Source organism: Lagopus muta, chromosome 1 (assembly GCF_023343835.1).
Source record: "Lagopus muta isolate bLagMut1 chromosome 1, bLagMut1 primary, whole genome shotgun sequence".
Taxonomy (NCBI): domain Eukaryota; kingdom Metazoa; phylum Chordata; class Aves; order Galliformes; family Phasianidae; genus Lagopus; species Lagopus muta.
In genome coordinates this window covers 10,808,125-10,835,808 of record NC_064433.1, presented here as the reverse complement: position 1 = coordinate 10,835,808, position 27,684 = coordinate 10,808,125, and the positions used below count along the sequence as shown (strand labels likewise).

The following is a 27,684-nucleotide window of genomic DNA, read 5'->3' as shown; positions in this document are numbered from 1 at the left end:
GGGACATTTTCTGGGAAGAAATAATCTGAAAGGCCTGAAAATTTGTCTGAGTACAATATATTTATTTGTTCAGTATTGATTCTGAGGAATGGGAACACATGGTACAGATTCTGTTTGGCCTTCAAAAGTTTTATGAGCAGTATAGACTTTTGTGGTTAGTAAAACATGAGTACAGCACAATATAGGTAAGTATCTACGTGTATTTTTATGAATTTGTGATTGAGGAAAGGAAATCTCAGTTTCCTGTTTGGCAATTGACGATGTAGACTATGTAAACTGAAAAACTGCAATTTTCCCTTTGCTTTTAAGGGCAGTGACTAAATTCCATAGCTGGAACTGTAGGGCAAGTTGTTTGCAATAAATAATTTACATCTTCTTATTTCCCTGGAGGAATCTAGCAAATAACTAAGCATTTTATTTTAAAAATTAAGGTTTATGGCCAGAATATTGGCACGTAATGACTTGACCTCACATGTAGAACACTGCAATGTGTTGCCATTTAAAGTAGAAAAAAGAAAAGAGAAATTGAAAGCGGACAAGACTTAAAAATCTGTAGCTATCAACTGTGCGTGCTCAGAGCACGTTATACATGGATTTTTCATGAAAATCTTCTATGGAGAACATTTATTCTCATTATACAGTGGCACGATAAACCAGTGCCTTCCAAAGAAATATTACTGAAACTAAATCTTGATAGCACAGCTGTGGTCTAGACTGGGTGCCAGTATTAGCAAAGCTATGGGAACCTGAGAGAGATTTACAAACTGCCAAGACACACCAAAGCTTTAAACTTCTGCAGATGCATCCCTCGCTACAGCTAAGGAGAAGCACGTGTGTGTGTGCATGGGTATATTTCTGCTAAAGGGAACAATTTATTCACAAATATACACAGCTTAAGTCTAGTCTACCTCTGTCTTTTTGCATCCCTTTATCAATGTCAAATATTAAATTATACAATCTAGAACACTGTATCAGACGTGCAGGAAGGAGTTGCAGCCTTTTGTGATTTTTTTCAGCCGCTTGCAAAGTGCCAGCTACCTGTGACCCTGACTTACAGGATATGAAGCACATTGACAGTAACCCTACCTACAAAGGAATGTGAAGCTGAGCTTCCAAATAACTGAAGAACCAGTTTACTTCAGTGATCCATTAGTGCATGTCACACATTTAAAATTCCTAAATTGTCTTTGGTCCTCAAACATTTCTCGAAACTGAAATCAGAACCTGAGGGGAGATTTTATCCAGGGCATTGAGAAAAAATACTGATAATGACTGACGCCAAGCCCTTGTGTCCTAGTAACCTTTTCTATTTAAAAACTGGGTTCCTATCTACCTTTTTGTCACAACCAAGCAAAATACACAGAGTTAAGGACTGTTTGCCTTTGACTCATTGCAGCATTAGGGACAGATCCTTGCAGAAAGATATGCTTCATTGTTTTAAAACAATTAGTAAAGTTAATGCAACATTTAGAATAAATTTTCCTCTTAGGGAGAGTAGGCAGTAGAAAGCTACTCATTAAATAAAACCACTTAGAGAACAGAATTCCAGCAGCCTGTATATATAAATATAGATACTTCCAATAATGCTTATAGGTTGTAACTCTCCACTCCTTCTGAAAATAGTCCTTCTACTGTTGCTTAGTCTGTTCCTTCATAAGTGAAAAACAAATATTTGTGCTCAGAAAACACTTCTTATTCCTTCCTCAGTAGTACTGAAGTCCCCATTGTAAGCACAGTAGCTGCCATCAGTCATTTCTATGTGTTCATGTCAGAATGCTCATGGCACATCTGAGTTTTTTTGAAAATTATATTTGCTTATTTTCTTTAACAGCAAGGCAGCAAACTGAATTCCTGGGTCAGAAGGAAAGTTGGAAAGGATGCAGTACTGTGCACTGCAGGAAATGTATGCAAAATAACAGTGTCTGAGCTGTTTTCCAGTGTATTTCATAACAGGTAATCTTTTGTGTTGTGATCCAGCTACAAGATCATTGAGTTAGTCACATTTTTTCATGTCACAGCATGAAATTTAAGCTAATTCTGTGAATATTCATAAAAGCGAATAAGATTGTTTCTTCCTCTGCTTATTTGCTAATTCCAGAAATCCCCTTGAAAGCAGTTCTATATTGTTATGATTTCACATAGTTGTGAAAAAAGCTACTGTGTCTCCAGAACGTAAACCCACTTCTAGAATGTCTCAGGTGAAATGACAGATTTATGCTCACTGCTGCCCTGACTTTTCACCAGGAACTGCTTGTAACCTCACTTCATCACCAGGCTGAGAGTGGAGGGCAGATGGATGTCTGGAGGAATCTCCCTCGAGCTGACAGCAAGATGACAGGACGACTCATAATGACTGTTTTTCTGTTTCAAACCTGCTTGAGCAATTGCAATCTCCAAGCTCCATGTGGAAGACAATGTCAGTGAGAACACATCCCCTTCTGAGAGGACTGATAAGCAGGGAATGACAAGAGAGGAAGGCATTGATATCCTGTAGGCTAAAAGACGGAGTAGAGATTATGCAGAGTGAGAAATACACTGAGGAGGAAGACAGCACCCAAGAAAGGAAGAAGGAAAGATAAATAAATAATTATAACATCAAGAACGATAGTAAAGCTAAAAGAACAAAAACTCTCTTGAAATGCAAAGCATAATTGGAGGCTTGTAATAATCAACTGAGCTTCATTAATACTAGTGCTTCATAACAACCCCAATTCCTGATCTGACTGAACATGGGCAATAGAAAAGGCAAAGCTTAGTGATTAGTGATGAAAAATATGCAGGTATTTGGATGGAATCTGCATTCCAGAAGCTGAGTCTATAGGTCTGAATTTCAGTCTCATTCTCCGAATTCCTCCTAGCTTTTCTTTCCCTAGTCCTAAGTGAACACTGCAGTTGTCAGTATGGTGAGTATCAGAGAGCCAGGACCCACCCACCTCCGACCCACACTGCATGCACAAAACCAACAACAAATCAAAACCCTGACTTTTATACACCATAAAATAATGACTGCAATGGACATCAACTGCTGTTCTGTCAAGAGCTTCACAGAGAGGCTTCCTGTGTTAGCCCTGGTAAATCAGACATTGCGGCAAACCCTTCGTAAACTTTTCTCTATGTTGAACTTGTCAGCCCACTGGCAGATTCATTACTTTTGGTCTCTAAACTGAGTTGAACCAGCTGCAGATAAAATTATTGAAAAAAAGAAAGGAAAGTGTTAACAGAATGCTCAAAATCTCTCTGCTTGAGACAGTGTTCAGTCTCAGCAAAGCACCTGAGATGGTGGCAGGTTATCAGTGAGGCCTGAGAGACATTTCCACACTCAACTGTAAATCAGGGCTCTAACCACAGCCACATATCTTCACCATCTGTTGAAAAAAAAATGTGCATTTTTTTTCCCCATCTCACATTGTTGCTGTGAAACTTGGTGAAATCATTTCAAGCTGCATCAAAGAACAAAAAGTCAGGTACAAGCCATGCCTGGGGGCAAAATGTTCAGATAGATCGAGCTTGGTCCACCTTCTGGAGACACCATGATCTTGATTGAACAAAAAATGAGAGGAAACCAAATGTGTAGGAAAATCTGCTTTACATATCTTCTTAAGAAGCTGTGAAAAAGGTTTAGATGAGTTGGTCACTAAGAGGTGTTGAATGACTCACCCCTGCGTGAGCAAGGGGAGGACAGAAGCCCTCTCTGCAGTGATTGTGTCACTGTTGTGCAACACTACCTCCCCAAGCTCACAGACAGGAAGCTGTAGCATTACAGCTGTGGGAGGCACCCGTGCTCTTCTGACTAGATGATTTCTGTTAGAATCTGTAGCTTATTACATGATTTTGGCTATTGTGTATGTTACTGGAGGCTACTGTTGTCAGCAAAGTTAAGTTTTCCAAAAAGACGGTCACCATGTAACACCCTGGAAACAAGTATTCTTGCAATTAATTCATATCTTTAAGACTATATTACAACCTTATGCTTGGAAAGTACTTACTGTTCCAGACTGCAAACAAGTGTTGCATCAGAAAAGTTATTAAAAACATTGATCAGCCTCATGCCACGTCAGATGCATTTGGCCCATATTAATCAACTGAATAAGCCAGACTGAAACCTGAAGTGCCTTTTCATGGCAATCACTTAGATCTCTTCACACAAAAATATATCCTATATTGATGGCAAGTAGCTGAAAACAAATCATATTGGTGCCCATGTCTGCTTAATATATCCAAGTTTGACCCAGACATTTAAATACTTTTGTAACACCATGAGCAATAAAAAAACCCACATGCACACAATCTTTTGGTTTTGCAATCTGTGTGGACTGAGACTGAAAGCTTTCATACTGCAAGCAGTAGGTGGCATGCTTAAAAAATAAATATTAATCTCAGGAAAATGTTCTCATGCTGTTTTACTGCTGTTCTTAAGCTTAAATGCAAAACAATCTACCAAGGGATAAACTAGGAAAACATTGTACTCTTGAATTCTTTACATAAAATTGGACTTGCTAAAGTGAAATTCTAGTGTGAATCAAAAACTACAAGATTGAATTGTGGGCTACCATACAAATGGGATAAATGAAGCACAATAACTGAATGTTATTACTCATTCCATAGGAAAAAAGCATTATCATCACTGCTCCTGTCAAATATGCAAATAAGTGATTACATTATTTCAAAGTAAATTATCCCATTGGTTTCTGGGAAGACAAGGTACACAGTACTCTTCTCTTGTAGCACTGCTGTTTAGCATAAAGACTTGATTCTTCTTACTCTAAGTTGGCTCAAAGGGGGATGAAGAGACCATTTTGGGTGGACTGGAAAGATTCATTAAGTGGTCAGAGAGTCTTCAGGTTGGATAATACACAAAAACAAGCGATCCTTATTATTTGAAAAGCGGGTTGAATGTTGCAAGAATAATATCTGTTTGTAGGATTTATTTTCTTAGCTATGTAAGTGGCAGAAAAGGGAGAGAAAAGCAACATACTGACTCTCAGCAAGGACTAGCCCCTGTAAACTCAACATTTTTGTCTGAGGGTGCAAAGAAAACACTACATTAAGTTCACATTAATGTGAAAAAATGACACAGCTGCCTACACCCTTCCAGACCACAGCTACATCATGAAAACCACTGGGGTTCTTTGAGCTTTCTACTTCTGTTATTCCTCACTTGCATCCAGGAACTGATTTATTACTGAAGCTATAGAGGAGGAAGAGAGGAAAAGCTAAACATTTTGTGTGCTCTGCATCTGGCAAGACATAAAACACTCCAGTTTCAAGCATGAGACAGGTCACTGACAGTGACAGACACGGCTGGCAACATCTCAGTTCAGCAGCAGTAACTCATCATCTGAGCTGAGTGTAATTGTCACCAGGTGCCAAGTCCCATTGTCTCTGGCTGTGGGGCACCAGGCTCCCAAAGAAATTATCACGTGAAATTCTCCTACACAGTGTGTTTTTTCCATTTGCTGGGATGAACTGACACCAAAGAAAATCCCCTCTGCATTCCTTTTGACAGTTAATATCTCTATCGTATTCTCTTGAGTCTCACAGAAAGCAGCGAATAAAGAAAACAAGTTTATCCTCTCAGCAGCTGAAACTTGATCGCTTTTATTTAAAAGGGCTGAGAAACACGGTAACTTCTACTGTGTCGGTTTCTTCTGAGGAAGATCGTGGAAGGTATTAGTGTCTCAGGAAGTCACTGTGCTCTACTCAGGGATAATAATGCCCGCCCTCAACATAACTGGAAGGCAGACAGTGATCTTTGTCTCTGGTGTACTGCAGAAGGTAAAAAGCAATGCACATAAAGTATCGAGGGCTGCAGTGTGTGTATTTTGTCCAAAGCAGACCCTGTGCTGGTACTTGGAAGAGGACAAACAAAACATAAGTACAAGCTGAGGTATGTTAATGCTTTAATGAATCACAGGCACTATTAAGATCGGTTTGTAGTTCACTGAAGTATAAAATGAAATGGCTTGTATTTATATCATGCAGAATCACTGCAATGTTACATGTCTTTATTGTGTATTTTCATGCACATTCATTATTTTCTATGCATTTTCAGTATTAACTAACACTTCTACAGGAAGAATCCTGCATTGTTTAGAAAAGCCTACGTCTCATGTTCTCTACTTAACTTTAGTAGGATTTTACTCCAATTGACATTAGATGCTTACAGAACCAATTTTAAACCAATGATACCACTATATAAAAAAAAAAAAAAACAAAACCTAAAATATGCATTTGAAATATCTGTTCTAGTCTGCCAAGCTATTTCTATGGAAAAACATTCTGCTTTGGCAAAGAATAAAGCTAACAGACAACAGATTTCTTGAGGAGTTGTATAAGAATAGTTGAGATAGTGTCTACTAATGCTTCTGATATTTCCACAGTAGTGTACAAAAACTGTTTTTCTTTACCTCTGAAGGAAAGAAGAATTATGACTCTAAAGTGTCTGAAAGTTGAGCACTGCAATTGTGTTAATTAAACAGAAAAGAAAATGTGGCTGTATGTTAGAGAGGGAGAAAAACAAGGAAGACCTGACCTAATTAGCATAAGTTGACCTTGCAAGTGGGATCAAAGGATGCTTTAAAAATTATTTAGCAACTGCCTACCAAGAAAACTATAATGCCCCGATTAAAAATGAATTTTTTACTGTAATTTATTAATTAGAGGTTTTTCTATCCTAACAGTGTCTTATAATACACCAAGCCCTCACAGTACAGAAAATGGTAACCTGGTAGAGGTGTGATACAAGATGAGACAAGTATTTCTGTTTTTTTTATTTCCTGTCCTTGAACCTTGAACCCTGTGGGCTGTAAGTGACTTTAGAAGTTATCCAGTGCAATACTCCTCTTGAAGCAGGTCCAATTACAATAAGGTTTTCAGGGCCATTTGCTGTTGGGCTATGAATCCTGTGAATCTCTGAAGATGAATTCACATCTCTTTGGACCTCCGTTCCAAAATCTGACCCCTCTAGTGGTGAATAATTTTCCTTTCTATCTAATTTCAATGTCTCGTATTCCAGCTTGTGTCCATTGCCTCTCATCCTGACAATGAAGATCTTGAGTAGAATCTTTTCCCATTAAATAAATAAAATAGGTGTAGACAGCAATGAGATCTCCACTTTGCTTTCTCTAACAAAACCCAATTCTCTCATCCTGTTCTCATACATCACATGCTACAGTCCATCAAGTAATCTCAATCGATTATGTGTCAATGTTTTCCCTGTACTGCGGAGCCCATGACTGGATACTGTACTCTTTGAGTATCTTGTTGGCTAGATATGCTTCTGCTAATACAGTGCAGTATGCATTTAACTTCTTTTGGCACAAGGGTACCCTGACAACTTTGATAGCTGGGGAGGTTTTTCCAGGAAGACTGAAGAGACTTCCTTATGATTCCATCTCTATAGAAGCTTGACATTCTTGAAAATGCTTTTACCATCAGCTTCCTATCTATTATATCAGGCTGGTTATTCCCAGTCCCATGTGAGTTTCCTGGCAGACTTTTTTTTTTTTTTTTTTTTTTTAACAAGCAGAAAATAACCAGAACCCCAATAATAGATGAACCATAAAAGCAATACAAGCCATCTCTCTAATCATTTTCTGATGTTTAGAGATATATTTCTTCTCCTCGAGTTCTTTTCCTTTGTTCTACTTGAAAACATCTGTAGTAAAAAACATTAGCCTTTGTGTATATCAGCACATAATGCCCTGTTAAGCCAGTGGGAGTTTCCCATGTGAATGAATACTATAGTCTAGCCAGAGCTCCACTCTGCTTGTCTGCTTTAATCAAGAGAGTGAGATTCATATTTGAGTATTTTTGAAAAATCAAATTTGATCAGTACGAGAATCACTCATGTGTTCCCAGCAGACTTCAGAAGCATAACCTCAGACTCAAATTTGATGTTGCTAAAACCAAAATGTAGGTCATATTAGAAATTATTTTAGAATGCTTAGATAAAATTCTCTGTATCCACTGCTAGTAAGAATCCAATCATTTATCTTTCTTTGCTAAGTATTTATATATTTTCAGATTTTTATGTAATTTCTGCATTTAATGTCCTCTAACATCAGATTGTCTTTTTCTTCAAATGTAGTTTCTCTGTATATTAAATAAAGGTGATGAGAGTACACAAAGCCATTCATAGTCAGATTTTGGAATTTCTGCACATTAGAATCAAATTCTAATATGGAATCACACTGATGATAAACTGTAGTCAAGACAAGAATTCTAATTTAGATCAAATAGAAAATATCCTAGAGTTGATTTATGTCTCTGATAAAATTCATGTTGACACATTATATCTCTTGCACATAGTTAAGATTCAAAGGAAACAAAAATAAACAGAAAGTGAAACAAACAAACACAATTTATATATTTCTGTAAACACTTCTGTAAATACTAAATATGTTTAAGTAAGCATATATTATAAATGCAAATTATAAAACAATGGATGAAAACAATTACTGCTAATTTTGCCTTACCTGTTCCAAGAAACAAGACATGGTATCTTCCATCAGCAGCATTCACTCGGTCCACAGCAATCTTTGTATACTTGTAGTCTGTTCCTATCCGGATGATTAATGGCCTCTTATGTATTGGGTAAATGGGATTATACATCAAAGGATGATTTCTAATGAAGGTCACAACATCATCTGGAAACTCTTTGGTTGTCCTCATATTGGGTGTGAAGGCTCCTCCTGGACACTGCACAAAATATGCACAGTAATCCTTAGCAATGCTTACCATCGTTCAGAGAGATTTCCTCTCTAATTCATTTACAAATATTGACTGAGAGCTGACAAAATAAGTTCCCAAAAGAACACTTCAGACACTGACTGAAAGTAATTGTATTCTAGTAACTGGCATGAAATATTTGAATAGTTATGCTTTTATCTCCTGTCAATTCAGATAAAGCAAACACAAACATAATTTTGCAATATTAAAATCCAGGATGATGGCTAAGTTCCATAGTTCTGGACCTATTTCCACATTCATTACATTTCCAGACATGCTTTTGAAAAAAACAAATCCAAGTAATTGACAGGGAAGATACATCTGTTTTGTTATAGAACTAGTACAAAGATAAAAGGTAAAGTCTGATACCCAAATGTAATTTGGTTAATATCCCTCTAGTCATTATTTTGATTGTAAGACAGTGAAAATGTCTGTGATTTATCTTCATTTGAAAAAGCAGTAGTATAGGTTTGAAATAGGGTGTCTGATATGTTGAGACAGTTGATCATTCACAGGATCTTACCTACCCCATCTTTTACAAGAAAACATAGAAATACATTGGTATTCCAGATGCTTCTTTAAATGCAGTAACCACTAAAATAATGAGCCCTGAGGCATTCTGGACTTCAAGATGAAAGTAAAAGCAGTTTTCAAAAGTTCAAGTGCCTGCTAAGAGTGAACCTAAAACAAGATTCTATGATTCTATGATTCTAAGACGTCAGGAACTATGTCAGTTTCTGGTACACTGTGCTGGAAGTACTCACTCATTTACACAACTACTTCAGCCAGTGATATCTCAGTTTTCACTGCTTTTTCTGAGATTCCCTCCTTGTCAGATTGCTGGGATATGGACCTCTCCTAAGAATACTGGAGCTATTCAGAAACATTTCAAGAGATTATTTTCAAGTTGGAAAGTCTTTGTTTGTTCAGTACGAAACATTTCATGAAAACTTCTTCCTTTTGATGAGGACAGTTCTTAGGTCTAGGATGGAATTTGTAGTCAAACCACACACAAAAAATAGCTAGTAGCTTAGGGATAGTGTCACCTCACCTGACTTCTGCTGTCTCAAAGTTAGACATTTATTCTTAGCTACCTAGCTTTCCTCTACAGTCAGTAATTCAGACTAGACACCCTGCTTTTATATGGTTAAGATTACGTAAAATGAATCATACTTTGAGAAACTAGGAAACTCACCATGGATATATGACTCATATGTCCAGCATACCTGATGCAAGCAAACATTAAGATCTGGGTCTTTGCATGTCAGGGGATCCCTCTAAACAACAGGCAGGAGTGTCAGTTCTACTCCTGCCACTAAAAGCTGCTTTTGTTCACCTTATTAACTATTCATTAAACAGTGCCAGGAATCAATTACAGAGTGGACCGTAGCCTAATGCCAAGTTTTGAAATCAGCTTCTGGCTCTGGTAGGAATAGCTTAAAAGAAACTGCTCCACCATTAGTTACCTTCAGCAGAAAGAACTGGAAGTCAGCTCAAATATGGGTTTCTTTTCCTGTCTGAAGTGCTTGACTTCAATTGATTCTTCTGAACTTAATTAGCTACCCTGACAGTTTAGGTTAGGTGCTTATCACAGATGATTCTACATGCTGGCTTTCTAAGACTGCTGATAAAATCTAATCTGTATTATCGTTTGCCCTTTTTCCTTCCATGGAACTTCCATCCAATCTTGCAGGAAATGGATGGAGCTATCTGTTGTGATTAGTAAGAAGTAATGATAAAATAACTGTCTTCATAAATCTGGGGGTTAATAGCAAGATTATTCTTCTTGGTAGTAAACTTCCAGCTAACGTTTCTTGTCTAGATGGACTCTGTTTCACCTGAAGATCAAATTAAACTTTCTTGTCTCATGCAGTTCAGCTGAAAGAAGAGTTTCTCTGATGCTTCCTGTTCTCCTTCCATTCTTAACTTGGAGATCATAAAGACTCATGTCTTGGACTTCCTGCAAAATGGTTGTGCTATTTTTCACTCATGTTTGACTCTAAAAACTTACATTAAAACACTATTGTGTGCAAGTCCTCAAAAAACTATCTTTAATCAATTCATTCTATTGCTATTCTCCATATATACTAATACCAAATGAAAGATGCTACTGAAGAACACTATAAATTTTCCCTTTCCTGAAGGGATTGAATCTATATCCTCCACACTTCATTCAGAGGCTCAGTTACACAGTAATTATGTTCACAGTTGATCACAGTGTAGTAAGATTACAGACAGAAACAGAATTATTTCATTTACAGTATATTCTTCAACGTGCTGTAGGTAAAAAAACTATTTCTATAAACTGAAAAATGGAAACTATCTTCAAACATGACTGAACTTAGTAGGAAGCTGCCAATTATATAGTTTCTTTTTTCCATAAGTAAGTTTTGCTTGTGGAGAAATAAGAAACCACTGGTATTTAGCAAACAGCAGCCAAATTCTGCAGAATTGATTGTGGCCAAATGTATGTATTGCTCTATTTAATTCTACAGAAATTTTGCTGAACCCCTTTCACTGTTTATCCAATGTACTGAAACATAATAAACGTTAGTTTCTGTCCAAAGTTTTAGTATGAATATCTCTCTAGGCAACTATAAAGTAGGATTTTCCATGTTATAAAAAAAATCATCCTAGTCTAGTTCAGCATCCTAGAAGTAGCAGTAACATTTGTTCCAGAGGAAAAGGGTTCATGTGTCTTAGTATGCATGCTTGGAAATTCACAGCTAACCCTAAGAATACAATTTCTCTCTTGATGACCTGATTTTTACAGGTTTTGACATATCTGAGAAACAGGGGGTGCAGTATGCATGTAAAAAAAGTAGAATATTTTGACAGTGTAGAAAAAAAAAGCAGAGAAGTCCCATTGTAGAAAACACACTTTTGGAATATTATGCTATAGCTGAATTGTGAGGAAGCAGAAAAAATTCAGTGATCAGAAAAACACTAATGATCATTTTAAAAGAACCCTGCTTCAGTTTTATTTTTGGTGTGAGTTAAGAATTTATCTTCAAATTAAAAGTTCACCAGCATGACTGAAAAAGGATAGATATTTTTGTCACTATGTCAAATCGAAATCTGAATTTTCTTTCTCCCTTTCCATTGTGCTGCTGGATTCCTTCAGGCTCATCTGGAATACCATGTAAGCCTCCATGAGACGAACTTCCTTCTTGGTGAACCAAGAATAACATGGCAGTGGTTGAGGAAATATATACAAATACAATATTTTCAAGCAGTAGGAAATTTTGAAATCCCGAGAGCACAGCACTTCCTATTTAAATGGGCCATTTATTTTTTATTTATGTTAAGTTTAAACTTAAAGCCTCAGTGTAGCATCAGAGTAGAGCTGCATGAATTAATGGCAAAGATGGAACAATGCTAGCATTTGAAGTGGAATAGTGGAATATTATGTATTGATTAGCTAATTTTAGAGATCTGGGGACACGAAATTCTAAGTCTTACAACCACTAAGAACTGCACTAAAATATTAAAAATAGTGTCCAAAAAGAGAAGCTTGGATCCAGACATTGAACACACTCGCAATGCTGTCTTTGTATGCTTATTTATGTAATTATCTTTTGCTAAATCCTGCACAGAAAATGTACATGTATAACATCTGACTGCTATTTAGTGAAATAACTCCTACCATCTTTGAGCAGAAAGAAGAGAGATTATATCTTATGTGACAATGACAGTTTTTTTTATGGAAGATTTCCAGATACTGCACGATTTGAATGGTAAGGTGAGAAGCAAATAAAATTGTTCTGAACTGTAACTAAATGCCGTAGTCACATACAGACTGTTCTCCTGGAATAAATAATATCTATTTATGTATTAAACAAAGAGAAGTAATTGGCAAGCCTTTATAAACATATTATGTACTTACAGTGCCAGGTCGTGGGTATGGAATTCTGCCCTGATATGGAATCAGCTGATGGTTTGGGCCCTCCTTGTGTGCAAATGGCCCATTGAACACAGTCTGGATGTCAGATAAATGATACACACACACAGCTGAGCCTTTAAAAATGGAGCTGGAAAACAATAGGAGAAGATTAGCATTTTAGCCTAGCAACATTTCTGTAGATCTTTCATTATTTTGTATGTTCCAGTGCTGAAAGGTACTTCTAAAATAACGTAATACAATTTAATACTTCTATAGCATGGATTTACTATAAACTAACCAATCTAGGTTCCCAATACACACCATTAATCTTTAGGACTGAGCAACTTTTTTGAACCATGAACTGAAAAGAGAAGGAAGGACTTAACTACCTCTGTGGTAGGAGTAAGAAATTTTTCAAATGTTGAATATTAAAAAATATAACGTGACCCCAGTTAAATCAGAGGCATAAATATTGCTGACTTAAGTGAGACAAGAGTTTTATAAACTTTGTGCTGCTAAGCTCAGCAGAGATTTCCAGAACTCCCTATCAATATATTAACCACAAGATCACCGTAAGCCTCCCACAATCCATGGCTAAAATGTTAATCAAAACATCCAGCACAATTAAAAATTGTTAAATCACTACAATCAGTTGCCAGCTGTTCTAAGCAAAATGGAGACAGGTTGTGGCTATAAGAGAATTATACTCCTACGCAGTCCTCAAAGGGAGTTGAAATATAAGCTTCCTGAAGAGAAAAGAGGGGTCCTGTAAGAGGAGACCTGCAGTAGGCAACTGCAAGGCACCCCATCAGGATGTGACGTGGCAGGACCTCCCCTGTTCTATGATGGATGTATGACACATGCTGTAGGGGCGTAGATGAAGCACATGGGGTATATAAGCTAGGGTTCACGTGTAATAAACGCCATTTTGCTGCTCATCATATTGGTGTATACGTGCAGTTATTTGGTCCTGACCTGGTTAGGGTTAGTAGCGTAGAAGGCAATGCAACAGAGAGCATGCTTTTTTTCCACCGCTATGGAGCCAGCAATGCTCTGACATCTCCTCAAACAGCACAAACTCTGAATGGCCTCCATCACACATTGACTATGCAAGGCACCAGAGGAATAACTCCTATGGTAATGCTAAGACTGACTGCTATGAATTAATTGTCTCTTCTTTTACTTTCTCTGCATGTAAGACTTGGGATATTTATCCCAGTAAGGTGTAGACAGTTTAAAATATGTCTGATATCAACTGAAGGACAAAGATTCTGTGATTCTGTGATAATCTAAGTAACTGTTTTCAGTCAATGAAGGAAAAAAATCACTCCAGAAGAAAACTGAAAACATGAAATTTCCAAGCCTGCGTTTACATAGTGTCTAAGCAAACCAAGTGCTACTGATTACCTATCAAACCACGTTGCTATATGTGTATTAGCAGGAAGAATCTTCTAGATGAATTATAACATTTGTGGAAATTTTTGTAGGCACTAATATGTTTTAAAAAAATGCTTTTAATAATTTCAGATGTTTTGCATTAAATTTACAGCAGATTATGTCACCAAGATAATTTGTATTATTTTTTTCCTTCAGTATGGTTTTATATGGTTTATGGTACTAATAGTTATTATTTGGTGGGATGTACCTCTCTGGCTACTGTTAGGAGTTGGAGGTTTACAGAGGTGAAGAAAAAGGAAAAAATAAGGAGTAAAAGTCATTATGAAATTGTGTTTGACTGTGAAACACATAAAATCTCCAGCCAAACAAAAAGGAAGAAACCATAAACTACGTGGTTCATGACTACAGAAATGCATATGAGTGTAAAAGCTTAAGCAGAACGCAAAAACAGCTTGAGAGCCAGGAATAAGTGAAGTTTTCTTTGTTGTCACCTTATATGGTCCTGCAACACCAAACCTCACTTCCACTGCAAGAATTCCAGGAGAATTAGGTATAAGAGTTTCCAATTCAGGCACGTTACATCCACAACCTAATCATAAGTGTGGTTTTACTGCTAAACATAACCTCAGCATTTTTTCTTTTTGTGTAGAAGGAATCATAAAATATAGACAGCACCAGATGTTTACAAGTTATGGATTTTTTTTATTCCCCAGTCAGTATTAGAAAGTCACATTTTCCTGGCTGATTCACACAATTGAGAATGCAGATCTCTGGATTCACATGAAAAAGGCAAATAAGTTTATCAAGATCAAATATTTTTCTCACACAAGGGCTATTTAATTGAAAACTGATTTTAAAGGAATTGTTAGGAATAAGTTAAAAACTGCTGATTTGATCAAGTAAATGAAATTAAATTACAAACATAATTTTCCCACTTACTTCCTCTCTCCCTCCCCCTGAATATAAGCAATAACAGCTAAAAATTACAGGATAGCATATTAGAAATTAATAAGAAATAACTATTTCTACTCTATTCCACTGGTAGGTGGTGAGGGTGAGAAAAAAGCAAAAAAAGTAAAATAATGTAGAAATGATAGATTTGTTAGATCTGTCTTTATGGAGGGTTTCAGCACAGTGAGCTGTACCTAATGCTTCCACTGCCCTTGGGAGTTCACTGACTGCTTTCTAAACTTGACAAATAAGTGTACGCTACTGATAATGGGTATCTTAAAGCAGCAAGGATGTCACCAAACACCATATAAGTTTGTCTTTTTACAGTTCATTGAAGCCAACACGGATTACTTGCCATCTGTACGATCGTCTGCCAGCTGAGAGACTGGAAATGATTTGTATGAATTCCTGTAAGAATTCCAGGTTTGATCATTCAGGGTGCTGCCTGTTCTTCAGGAGGTGTTAAGCACTTTCAGATGCTACACAAGTTCACTGCTTTGAAGTCCTTCAGCCTTCTGCTGCTGCTCAGTAACAAGTGGCCCTGCACAAAAATGCATTCCCAGTGCTAGCTGTCACCATGTTAGGGAGCAGCTTAGGCCATGCAGCACAGGATATACACTGTAGTAATGGTAATGCTGCTAATTAAGACTGTTACTCCTGTGTGCAGATATGGGTCACAGGAGACACACAACATTGTACAGGACAGCCTTGTCCACAAACCATCTTGTTCAGTTTTCATGCAGAAAGTCGGTCAGTTCAGAACCACTTACCTTGATGTTGTAAAAATTCCATACACAAGCGTTGTTCTGGGGTTATCTGTCTCCAAAAGAAACACATCCTCTGAAAAAACAAAACAGATAAAAAGAACACATTTTTTGAACACTACTAAAAACTTCATTCTCCAATTTAAATTAAGACTTTATTCCTGCTAAGGTCAGTGGTAGTTTTGCTTCAGACTTGAATGGAAAAAAGTGTATTTATCATATAAATAGACCATATGTATAAACTTTGCAGAAGCAGAGTTAGAAATTAACTCCACACCATCTAGCATTGTGAAGAAAGAAGGCAAAGATTTTCAAATATGCACAGTATCCATGTCTCACATTTCATTCAGCTGGACCTCATTTCAGCAGGTTGTTTAGCAGTAGTCAAATATTTAAGTGGCAGCAGGTCAAAGACAAAGAGCTCCCTTAGAAGGATATAATCCAAAGCAGGATAATTAGGTGTTTTATCATTCTGTACACAACCTAGATGCCCTACCCTTAGCTCATTTTCAACATCATAGGAATAGCATAAGGTTCTGCAGTAAAGACAGTGAGAGGTGTAAACCTGCCAGCCTTTTGTGTTGAGATTTATTAACTCTAGTGTACAAAACTGTGCCTACTCACTGATCTGAACTTGCTCACTTCCACATCTGATCTTTTGATAATTTTTTTTTAATTTAAATTAGAAATAATTTAGTCTTTGAGAGTTTCTCCATACAAATGTTGTTAATAACTATAATCAAGTCAGCTCTTAAGCTTATTTTACTGAAAAAAACTGAACTGCTTGAGCTATTTATAAGAGAATACATTCTTCAGCTTTCCATTAATTTATGTGGCTCCTTCATTAGAAATTTGAAATTTTTAAACATTCTTTTCAATATGTCAAAAGCAAAAGACTTCACTATGCAGGACTGCCAGCGTTACATTCTTATATGTGAAATCTCTCTCAGATTTTTCTGTGTTTCCAGCTGCAGCTGTATTCTTACTGCCACAGGATTGTGCTGGGAGCTCACACTGAGAACATTGTCTCGTACTCTGTATGCTCCAAGATTTTGTCAGGCAAAAAACTGAAAGTAATTTTCCTGCTGCCTTGTTGAAGAGGAATAGATTTGCAAATCACAGGTCTTAAAAAACAGTGGCTAGAGGCTAAGCGCTGAGAAGTTCTGAAAGCTGATAATTACCCAGAGAGATTGACAAAAAGGTAGATTTTCTTTTTCAGGTAAGGGGATTTTTGCCATGGCTGTCTACAAGGCCAACATTTCAATGTCAACATTTTCACAAAATCCCAGCATGGCTGAAATGGGTAGGGCCCTCTGAGTCCACCAGGGACACCCAGAGCATGGTGCCCAGGACCACATCCAGGCAGCTTTTGAAGATCTCTGTGGAGGAGACTGCAGCCTTTGGACAACCTGTGCCAGTGCTCTGTCACGTGCACAGTGAAGAAATGCTTCTGGTATTCAAATGGAAACTCCTGTGTTTCAGTCCGTGCCCACTGCTTCTTGTTCTGGCACTTGGCACTGCTGAAAGAGTCTGGCTCCATTCTCTTTGCCACCCCTGTGGGAAAATTGATGAGATCCTCCCCAAGTCTCTTCTTCTTCAGCTCTCTATTAACTAAGGAGCCGCAGGAGTTTCAGTACTGTGTACAATAGTATATATAGCGTGCAGGATTTAGATAAAACCTTTTGAAAATGTTCTTGTCATACCTAATTCATCAAAGTATGTTTCTGTTCCATCTTCATCCATTACTGAGCACACCAGTCTTGCTTTCAAGAATGTAGTCCATTTGTTCACAAGACTACGCTGACCACCTGTATCATTCTGAAAAGGAATAATGTTTCAGGAAAAATAAAATACAACAGAGATAACATTTTACTGGGTTTTCCCACATTTTCCTCAGATTAATTTCATCCTGTCATATAGAGGTTTATACAGTTACATCCAATATAAAAAATAGCTAGGACTAAACCAAATCCCTTCATCTAAATACTGAAAAACTAAGATCAAATTTTCTGAGCAGGCTTCCTGGACTGAAACCTTGGGAGGGTTGGGCAGTAGGTGCTGTGCTGAAGATATGTGCATATATGGTTGGAGAGGACTCTGAGTATCTGTATCACTCACTGATACTTCACTGATACTTAAGAAGGGAGAAGTCTTTGCTATCGATAGATAGTTCACTGAATATTCACAGTACTCTACATGCTAAACTGCAGTCATAGATCTGGAATTATATTTGATCACTGTATCATTGCTGGTGTCATAACAGCACAGTATGTAGGGATGTTTCTTCTACTCCTGACAGCAGAATAGCTCCTTATAATCTATTAAGATATCCTGGCCCATGAGGTGAGAGCTCTGACCTAAATTCAGAAATTATGGCTATCATGGTTCAAGCTGGCTTTGCACTGTTGCAAGCCCTGATAGATTGGTCCAGAGCTAGCCTGTTCAGAGCTTATTCAGGAATCTCTCCAACACACAGTGGAATAGGGAGGTGCTAAAATATACTGTGCAGCCTCATTCTGCTGGTGAACGCTTTGGGTAACATCTTCCAAACAGCATATTACAATGTCACCAAAGAGAATGAAAAAAGATAATGTAGAAGTTGGGCATCTGTGACTTTGAAATGCAGTGCATGTTTCACTGGTGTTTGTATAGATGGTAATCAGACTTTTGGGGATACCCATAAGGGGTCTTTCACTGAGTTTCTTTTGGCACCATTTTACTAGCATATGTGGCTTGTCCCAAATGTGTTGATATATGAATATGATTGTATACAAGTATACAAATATGCAAGCACAACTGGCTCAGACTTGTTTTCATTGTCTTTGGGATTCTGCCACTGACTTCAGTATAAGTCTAAACAGGCTGAGGCCTCTGAAAAATCATCTGGGCTTCATTATAAAAGTAACAATAACAAATACAGCTGTAATAGTGTGAAATGTCTTGCAAAATACCCAAAAAGGCCTTTGGACTCCTTCACAAAAATATAGAAAATGGAGATTATAAAACAGATCACATGGGTCATCAAACTGCCAAAGCCATATTAACAGAGTCCAAATACACCCTCCCACCTTAGCACAACATCAAAAAGTAGTTCTAAAGAAGATCCAGATGAAAGATGGGGATTAAACAAACAGTCATAATTTTCTTCCTGAACCGTTCCAAAGGAAGGAATGAAAAGTTTAGCAGTAACTGTGCATTTGTAATTTTGCTCTCATTAAGAAAATCCAGTTCACCAGAGATACTCAAAGCTGTTTCAATCAATTTTCATATACTGTTGATTACAGATAGGAAAAAGGAAGTAGAGACAATGAAGAGTAGTGTGATTGAAAATTAATTACTGCACAGGAGTGGCTGTAATTCCTGAGTTTCATTTTTCTATGCACATTTTTAAAGTTAGGCTCACCCATATATCAATGCATGAACTTGGAAAGGGCAGGAATTGAAAAAGGGGGAAGCAACATTTGAAAGTTTAATCAATATATTTATAAGCTTGATTGTATATTTATGAAAGACTGCTGTTTTGCAATTTAGTTTTCTTAAGCAATAAATGCATCTGACTCTCACCAAGTATAGAAATTCAAAGTTTAGAAATTCAACGTTGGTAACCATTCTAAGCCAGTCAGAAATATACAAATTCTTGAATCTCTCAATTTCTGTGTCGTTATACATATAACCAGATATACATAAAAACTTGCTATGTGTTCAGTAACATCTCTTATGAATGTGGAAGCAGAAACCAGAAATTAGTTTTGAAAATAAATCAGAGGGCTTTCAATCTTTTTAATGAACTAGAGTCATTTAGCATGTTGTGTCTTAGAAGCAGCTTGCCCCAAAACCTGGCAAATAAAATAGCTCTTACTGGGCATATTCTTGCAATCATTGAGTGAATTTGCTTGGTGCTGCCACTGTTGTCGGTCAGTCTCTCTTTGAAGAAGAAGTAGATTTTGGCATCATTGGGGTCAGTGCCATCTGGTATAACATGAGCATCTACAAAAATAGGCTCTGAAATGAAAGAGTACCAAAGAGATGAAACCAAAAGCTGCATTAATATAAGCAATTTGACATATACTGATTGCTTCAAGGAAGCACGATATATAGAGGTACTGCTCTGGTAGGTGAAGCTATACACTCTGGCCTCCTGTCTGTATATATCGTATATCAGTAGGCAAATAGTTTAAAGCTGGCAGCATTACGCTTCTGTTGCCTCATATTTTATCCTACAGTGGATTTCTAGAAAAGTGATTCATATGTAGAAGCTAGAGTATTAGTTTACTACAGCAATTCAAAGACTTAGAAGATGAAGAGGGAAGAATCAGTATACTATCACAGGCACTTCACAGCAAAGATTCATTGAGGCAAAAAGCGAAACTAAATTTTTAAAAAACTCATTAGGAAATTAACATATAAGGTGCTTTAAAAATACATAAGTAATAGGAACATAACTCCTGGAGTGCAGAGAAGGAGAGAAGGATATATGAAAGCTTGAATAGCATTTAAATCAGTATCAAAGGTTGATAAGCATAGTTAAGCGTACATGCAAAACAGTGCAAACGAGCTCTACTGAGAGAGAAAAATAATAGAATTCTGTAATAGTGAGTATATGATCTCTGAAAAGCATGTCTGCACTTAAGAGGCAAAACACACTAGGGCTATTAACAGCATTCTCCCTTATGTGCACATTGTGAAATGCAAGTGACTATGCACTAGTTTATTGCAATGCTTTATTAGGCAACCTCTTCTATTGGTGTTGGCACCTGCAGAACACTTATTTTTGGCAATTTTCTGTGCTAAAATATAATGGAAAGTGAAGGGAGACCTTCTAATACACGGCAACATTTTATGCACTAGAGGTGAAGGCCCTTTCTTAGAAGTCACATTTTCTGACAACTTGCTATTTGAAAGTTTTTATATATTTCCCCTTGAACAGCTTAGTTTAGTCATGATGCAAAACAAGGAATCAGGTGGCTGGCTCCTGCACTGAGTCCTTTAAAGCTCTGTATTGTCTATAGAATGTATATAGAATATATTTTTTCACAGTTACACTTCATACACTAAATTCAGAAAAGCCCTTTTAAAGATAAGCACTTTATTTCAAATGGAACAAAGGAAAATCTCGATGAAACTCATGAAAAGCCTTGGTAAAATAAAGACCGCTTACCACTCAGCCACTTGGAGTTGTGCTGGTCAGTTCGCACGGCGTTCCGCTTGGTCAGGCTCCGAAAAATGGCTGCATCTGTCCCCATGAAATCAATATACATTCCTGAAAAAAGCTCTTCATCTGCAAAGAATTGAAACGGAGGAGTAAAAGTGAATATACTGTTATGGCTTTTGGGAAATATGTGTTGACTAATCTACTTTTACTTTTAAACTTGTCAACTCTTTATTTTTACAGGAGCCTATACAGATAAATACAGGGTGGAAGGAATAGGGTTTCCCTCAGTTTACAATGACATGAACTAAAATGAGAGAGAATCATCAAAGTCTGATCAAAGACTTTTGGGAACTGCATAATTAAATGTTACAGCAGAACTACGTATGTGGAGAACCCTTCTTTGAGATGAATTTAGTTATGGAACATTCAAAGTTAAGGATCACTGGAAAATCAGGCTAGTGTTACAAAAAAGTGTCCCATCCAATTTTTTAAAGTACTTAAACTTTTTTGCTATAGAAGTAGACAAAACTATTGGGCTGGATTCATTGCTGGAGTAAACTGGCACAACAGCTATTTCAGTTAATGGACTGGTGCCAGTATCCACCAACAGTATTGTTGAGGTTGCCCCAGGCAGCTTTAAGCTGACTTCAGAGCCTAGACAATCTTATTATAGAACTATATTCAGAACGACGTAGAGCAACAATGGTCTCCTTTGATGTGCTCAATTCTGAGCCTATGGTCATTAGGCATGAACAGAATTAGACATGCAAATTCCTACATTAACAGAGATATGAACTTCCACTCCCTGTGAATGGCAGAAAACTGTCCATCAGTCAGATTGTATATATGTGTGTGTGTGTGTGTGCATAAATATACATATGTGGCCACAAAGATGATCAGAGGGCTGGAGCACTTTCCCTATGAGGACAGGCTGCAAGAGCTGGGGCTTTTCAGCCTGGAGAAGAGAAAGGTCCAAGGAGACCTTACAGTGGCCTTCCAGTACCTGAAGGGGCCTACAGGAAAGCTGGGGGAGGACTTTTTATATGGGCAAGAGGATGATGGAAAATGTTATTAAACTGGAAGAGGCTAGATTCAAACTAGACATCAGGAAGAAGTTCTTTACTGTGAGGGTGGTGAGACACTGGAACAGGTTGCTCAGAGAAGCTGTGCATGACCCCTCCCTGGGAGCATTCAAGGCCAGGCTGGATGGAGCTTTGAGCAGCCTGGCCTAGTGGGAGGTATCTCTGCGTAGCTGGAGGTTGGAACTAGATGATCTTAAAGGTCCCTTCCAACCCAATCCATTCTATGATTCTATGTAAAATTGTAATTATAATTACATATACTATCATTTTCCACTCCGTGAATAACCAAACAATTTCCACTGACTAATGGCAGTGAAACCCCAGAATACAAAACAGTAGCTAAAATAAATTCTAAGTCTCAGAGTGGGAGTGGTGGCTGAACACATTCCAGTACAGCTGGGTCGTTTGATTGATGTTTTTGTCTGAATTCTTGGACAACCCAGAGAGTGTGGTCAAACTGGCAAGAGTCACAGGTTCAGAAGCACTTGAGGCTATTTTTATGGTTGTGTATGCATATGAGTATGTGCATGTGAGCATCAATATGAAGGACTATTGGGTTATGAGAGAATTAAAACTCTGGAGATTCCATTTTTCAATTGCTGTCTAGAGCCCAAACTGTACCCCTGTAGAGCAGCCAGTAGATATTACTCCCAATCTTCTGTTCTCTTCTCTCCCATTGAAGACAAGATTTATGCATAGGACATTTAAACAATGCATGTTTGTGAACCCTTTACCTCCTGAACATATATCAACAGAATGACATTACATCTATACTAGTTTATAGCTGATTTTGTATTTGATGCCTCATGGCCTCAAACCGTTGAGGCTTTATTTTCACTATGAAATAAATTGGCTGAAAAGAGATTAAGCTTACTGTATTCATGAATCATTAAGTCCAGTCCTATGCACATTCACATCCACATTAATAATAATGCTACACTATGAAATGTTAATCCTATTACATATCTACACTATTAGTTATGTCTTAAGCATTCCTAATGTCTGCTTGTTAATTGCGTATCAGATGTCTGCCAGCTCCATTTCCTTTTGGTTAAACTCTTAAATTCCACACAGCAATAGGTCTGCATAGAACAACTTGTTCACACTGCTTCTTTTTGTTACTGGGGGAATAACTCAATTGGAGATGTATGTCTGCTATTATAAATATCTCAGAGACATGCACCATGAACATCAGTTTTGCCAAGCTTCTTCAAAGTACATTTTTTGTGGCTTTGATGTAAAAGTGTCTTTGTACAATGGCAACCCGTAGCAAGTTTAAGTTTTGTTGTTATGGTATCACTTTCCTTCTAAGAGTGAATCAGCTTTCCTGCCCTAATCTAGGGTCAGACTTTATGCTAAGGCAGAAAGCTGGCAATGCGTCAAATTGCCAAGAAATTGCAACTATATTTAAAAATGGTTCTTTTGTTGTGGAAGAGTTATCCAGTCTGGCAGTATTTTGTATATTCTACAGTAAGAGGGAGGAATTCCTCCTCCAGAAGAATGTTCAGAGTCCAATGTATAGGCTTGGTCCTGTATTTTAATTCAAGCTGTAACTTCCAAAATCTTCCCTTTTCCAGTATAGGCATAGAGAAGAAATTCATTCAAGCTTGAAGTTTTAGCAGCAATTGATCTTTGCAGTAATAGGTACTTCCAAGAGAAAGTACAAATCTCAGTCTGTGGGACTGTTTTGAAAAAGAATGTGACCTTTGCGGAATAATTTAAACTTCACAGATGAATTATGTCATGAAAGACACTTCAAATTCCTGGGAAGGTCTCTTCAGCACATATCTTAGAGATCAAGAAAGATAATGTAAAAATCTACTAAAATGAACAAAGCTACTATTCATTTATTGAATTGAAAAAAAAGAAAAGGAAGATGAGCTTACTGTGTATATGGTAGTTCAGAAACAATGCATGCTGGTAGATTTTCATAAAATATTGCAGGAATTTTTATATTATATTTATTCTTTTATGACATTTAAAGATTCATGTAACACTACCAGAGCAGCTATAAGTAGCTGTGGATTAATCCATCACTGGCTCTGAACAAGCATTTCTTTACATAGCAATCATTGAGAAGATAAAGATTCAAGTGCAGCCAAGGTTCAAAGGGATCCTAGGTAGAATTTTCCTGTCTTCTAAAGGTTTTCAGTTCAAATCTCTTTGTCCCCTTTACTAAATATATTTGTAATGTGGAATTAAAAACTATATATTTCAAACAGATTATGTAAGACAGAATATATGATATTTTCCTTAAGCTCTATGAGCCTCTAAATTTCAAGGAAATACCTACATTAATCAGTATGTAACAGCCATTCCAGTGAAATCTGAATGGCAGAAATACCACATTGCTCCCTCCTAAACCTTGGGCAAAATATCCAATATCTGTGTGTATACCAAGTTGTCTTTGCTAAAGAAATGCTCAAAAATCTACGCAACTTCCATTTCTCTTCATTGTAAAAAATACAGCAAGGATCAGATAAATGCTGAAAATGTGGGATTAGAAATTTCGCTTTGGAATTAGAAGTCTACAAATGTGATGCAAGGTGGCATGCCAGGTAGAGAGAACCAGTGGTAGGACCAGCATTACCCTGCATCAGGGGTGATAAAAATGGGAAGAGGATCTGATCCTTGTTTGCTTCACAATATCAGAATAGTGCAAGACATCCAGTAGAAACTGGAAGCTGGGCTGTACTGTTTTACACACTTTTTTTCCTTCTGTCTGCACTGAGCCTTGATTTGAGCTGTACAAAACCTATGTTCCCCTTGAGTTTTCACTTTGGTTGTCAATTGTCAATTGGGGTCATTATTTTTATGGGGGATATCTCACAGTTGCTGAGTACAGTCACCACCAATTCACAAGAATAGTTGAGATATGACAGTTCTATCACTTTCTGGTCTTTCCTATGGAAGAAAAATAGCAGCACTGGTTGGGTCGAAAGCCAACTGAAGAACGAACAGACTTGCAATAGCTCTTGGGCTTTACCGCAGGGATGACAACAAAAATGAAAATCAAACTAATTGTGGTCTTCAGGCTTCTTCTTCCCTCACTACTCTGAGTTTTTACAAATGATTAAATGAGACACAAGTGCTGTCCGTGATGAACAGGGTCAGAAAGTATTTAAACAGAAAATGCTAGACAGGGTAATAGAAAGTTGAAACTAAGCCTGGGAAAAAATGTAGAAGCTGGAAAAGGGACAATCTTTTGTTTTTTGTTTCTCTTTCCCTTTCTCTTAACAGCTTATGTCTGCATTTCATTTGTACATCCATCCTTAGCTTGATGTAAAACTTTTAATGAGCGTGGGCACAAATTTTCTTACCATCAGCATAGGTACAAAGGACTCCTTTTTGAAGGCTAAATCCTGTGACCAGCTACCAGTCCTCACCATCCACAACCATACAGAATTAAACTTTAGCATCTTGGAATGCTTTTACTTACTGATCATAACAGACACTGTGTTCACATTTGGGTTGAAAGAGCAGCGTCCCTTCCCTGACTCACACTTGGAGTCAATCTTGAAGATTTGTTCCTGAAATATAGATTTGTATGTCAATTCTCAACTTGCAGATATAAAGTTATTTTAACAACATTAATAATGCTCAGTGTTGCTGTGTGCTTTTTCTGCACTATCAGTAATTTATATCTCCTAGGCAGAACTGCATCATCTTTATAAAAATATTTTTCCTTGGCTCCCAGTTATTTTCAAGACTTTTGTTACAAATTCAAGACATTGAAACACCAAATTTTCCACTTTAGCTCAATCATGCATTCTAGAGATTGTTTGATGTCTACAATGACAGCTGTAGAGATTACACTTGTGTTTCTGAAATTATTTTTTATTTTCTGAATATGTGATGTTAATTATACTAGGCCAATATTTTAATAAAGGAACTAGAGAAATAATATAAATTATATAAAAACCCCTTATGACAACTGTCATTTGTTGATGGTATAAATCATTTGTCCTCTACTGAGCTGTCAAACCTTTAAAAAATCCTAAATTATACATGTTATTTTCAGTGTCATTGCTTGGATTATGCACACAGCTCCAGTTCCATAGTAATAAGTGATTTATTGATATCTTTTGCTGCATCAGAATTTTTTGCTGCTTAGGAATCTTTATGAGGAGCCTTCTTTATGTTTTGTGTGATTCATTAATAGGAAATACATTTGGCAAAGTCAAAGCAACCAGGACTACAGCTTGAAATGCAAGCAGTCTGAATATTTTTAGAAAACTCCCCCTCTGGGTGCATTTCCTCCTTTTTCAGATGCCAGCTACACTGAAAAGCATAGTATGCTCTTGGTACTGACACTCCTTGAAAAATATTGTCAGTAATGACGAAAGAAACAGACCTCTAGCACACCTACTTGCAAGCTACTGTCTACTGCAACAAACAGCATTCTATAATAATCTTAAGATCTTTAATAAAGGTCTGACAGACAAAATTGCAAGGAGAAAGAAAAAAAAAAACCGAAAATCAACAACAAAACTTAAAATATATCTGCTTCAATAGAAAAAATTAGATGAAAAAAACTGCAGGGAAAGGTTTCTGTGATGTAGGTGCCAATGCATTCATTATTTGACTGAGGGCAGAAAACCTTTAAATTGTCTTTAATATTTAATGTAAATCTTAGTGAAATGGGAATACCACACAGATCACTGTGCAGCCATCTGCAAGCAGCAAACTGGAGACTACCAACCCAAAATGCTCAGCTATGGGAGGAAGTTTTCATATCCTTTATCCCCTATCTCTCTTTCCCCTCCTGTGTTTTGCCTAATATAATCACAGAGATCTTATCTATTACTTCTGTAATAAGCTCTCTAAAACAAAAGTTAAAATGTAAGTACAAAATTTCTAATATAATCCTGGGTATTTTTTTCTCTTCTTGTTTAACTTCTAAATGAATATGCAGCTTGATGATAATCTATATTTACTATTTTTTACCACTATTTACCAATTCAAAATGTTAATTACTGCAATAGTAGTCTAGCTCCAGGTTTGCACCTGATTTTCATATATATTAAACTCCTTTTTAGTCTATAATTAATTCACATAGTGTTGATGTTTGCTTCTCTTTGCATTTACTTCGACATAATATCTTCGGGTGACTAAGTCATTATCAAAGACCAAAGCAGAGTGCAGAGTGAAAAAAGAAATGAATTATTTTTTAAACTCTGCTTCAAGTAAAAAAGCAACATTCTGTTTCATCAGTTTGCTTTTTACAAGGAATCATGTGGAGTTTTGAAAACAAAAAAGGAGAACAGGCCTAATTCTTATGATTGTTGGCTATGACTCTTAGTGTCATGTTTTGTAACACCTAGAGAAAAACATTATGTGCCTTCTAAAATAGCAGTTCTGCACCTGCAAAGACAGCATTCTGTGCATGCAAAACTGCACTGATTTCAAGGTGAATTGACAAAAGCAAAGAATGAGTTCTCTCTAGTCCTATCAGCACTGTGTAGTTCTTCATTCTTCTCTATGCATGCACTTACGCATGCAACTGGTTCAAAAGGAAATGCTTGATTTTAGACTGTTACGCTATTGTTGGCCTATACAGTAAGGGCTTTGAGTATGCGATGCCTACAGTCAAGTGTCTGACAGACTCCAGACATCTGAAACAGCAGTTTATTTAATCAGTAGATCGTAGATCGTAGGCATGCATCTATACAGACAGGCTAAGTGAAGCCAATTCTGCTCTTCCAAGACATGCATCCTTATTTT

At 37.1% G+C, this 27,684-nt stretch overlaps 1 protein-coding gene across 3 annotated transcripts in view; it reads right to left on the bottom strand.

Moving 5' to 3' along the window:
- The window catches only part of SEMA3C (semaphorin 3C), a 120,765-nt gene that overhangs the window by 14,341 nt on the left and 78,740 nt on the right, over positions 1 to 27,684 (bottom strand). For all 3 annotated transcript variants that reach the window (XM_048959560.1, XM_048959556.1, XM_048959568.1), the window contains 7 exons: positions 25,400 to 25,490; positions 20,885 to 21,004; positions 19,586 to 19,728; positions 17,430 to 17,544; positions 15,733 to 15,802; positions 12,617 to 12,761; positions 8,478 to 8,700 (listed from right to left, as the gene is read on the bottom strand). In XM_048959560.1, the coding sequence (XP_048815517.1) occupies positions 8,478 to 8,700; positions 12,617 to 12,761; positions 15,733 to 15,802; positions 17,430 to 17,544; positions 19,586 to 19,728; positions 20,885 to 21,004; positions 25,400 to 25,490 (907 nt within the window). The remainder of the gene's footprint in view (positions 1 to 8,477; positions 8,701 to 12,616; positions 12,762 to 15,732; positions 15,803 to 17,429; positions 17,545 to 19,585; positions 19,729 to 20,884; positions 21,005 to 25,399; positions 25,491 to 27,684) is intronic.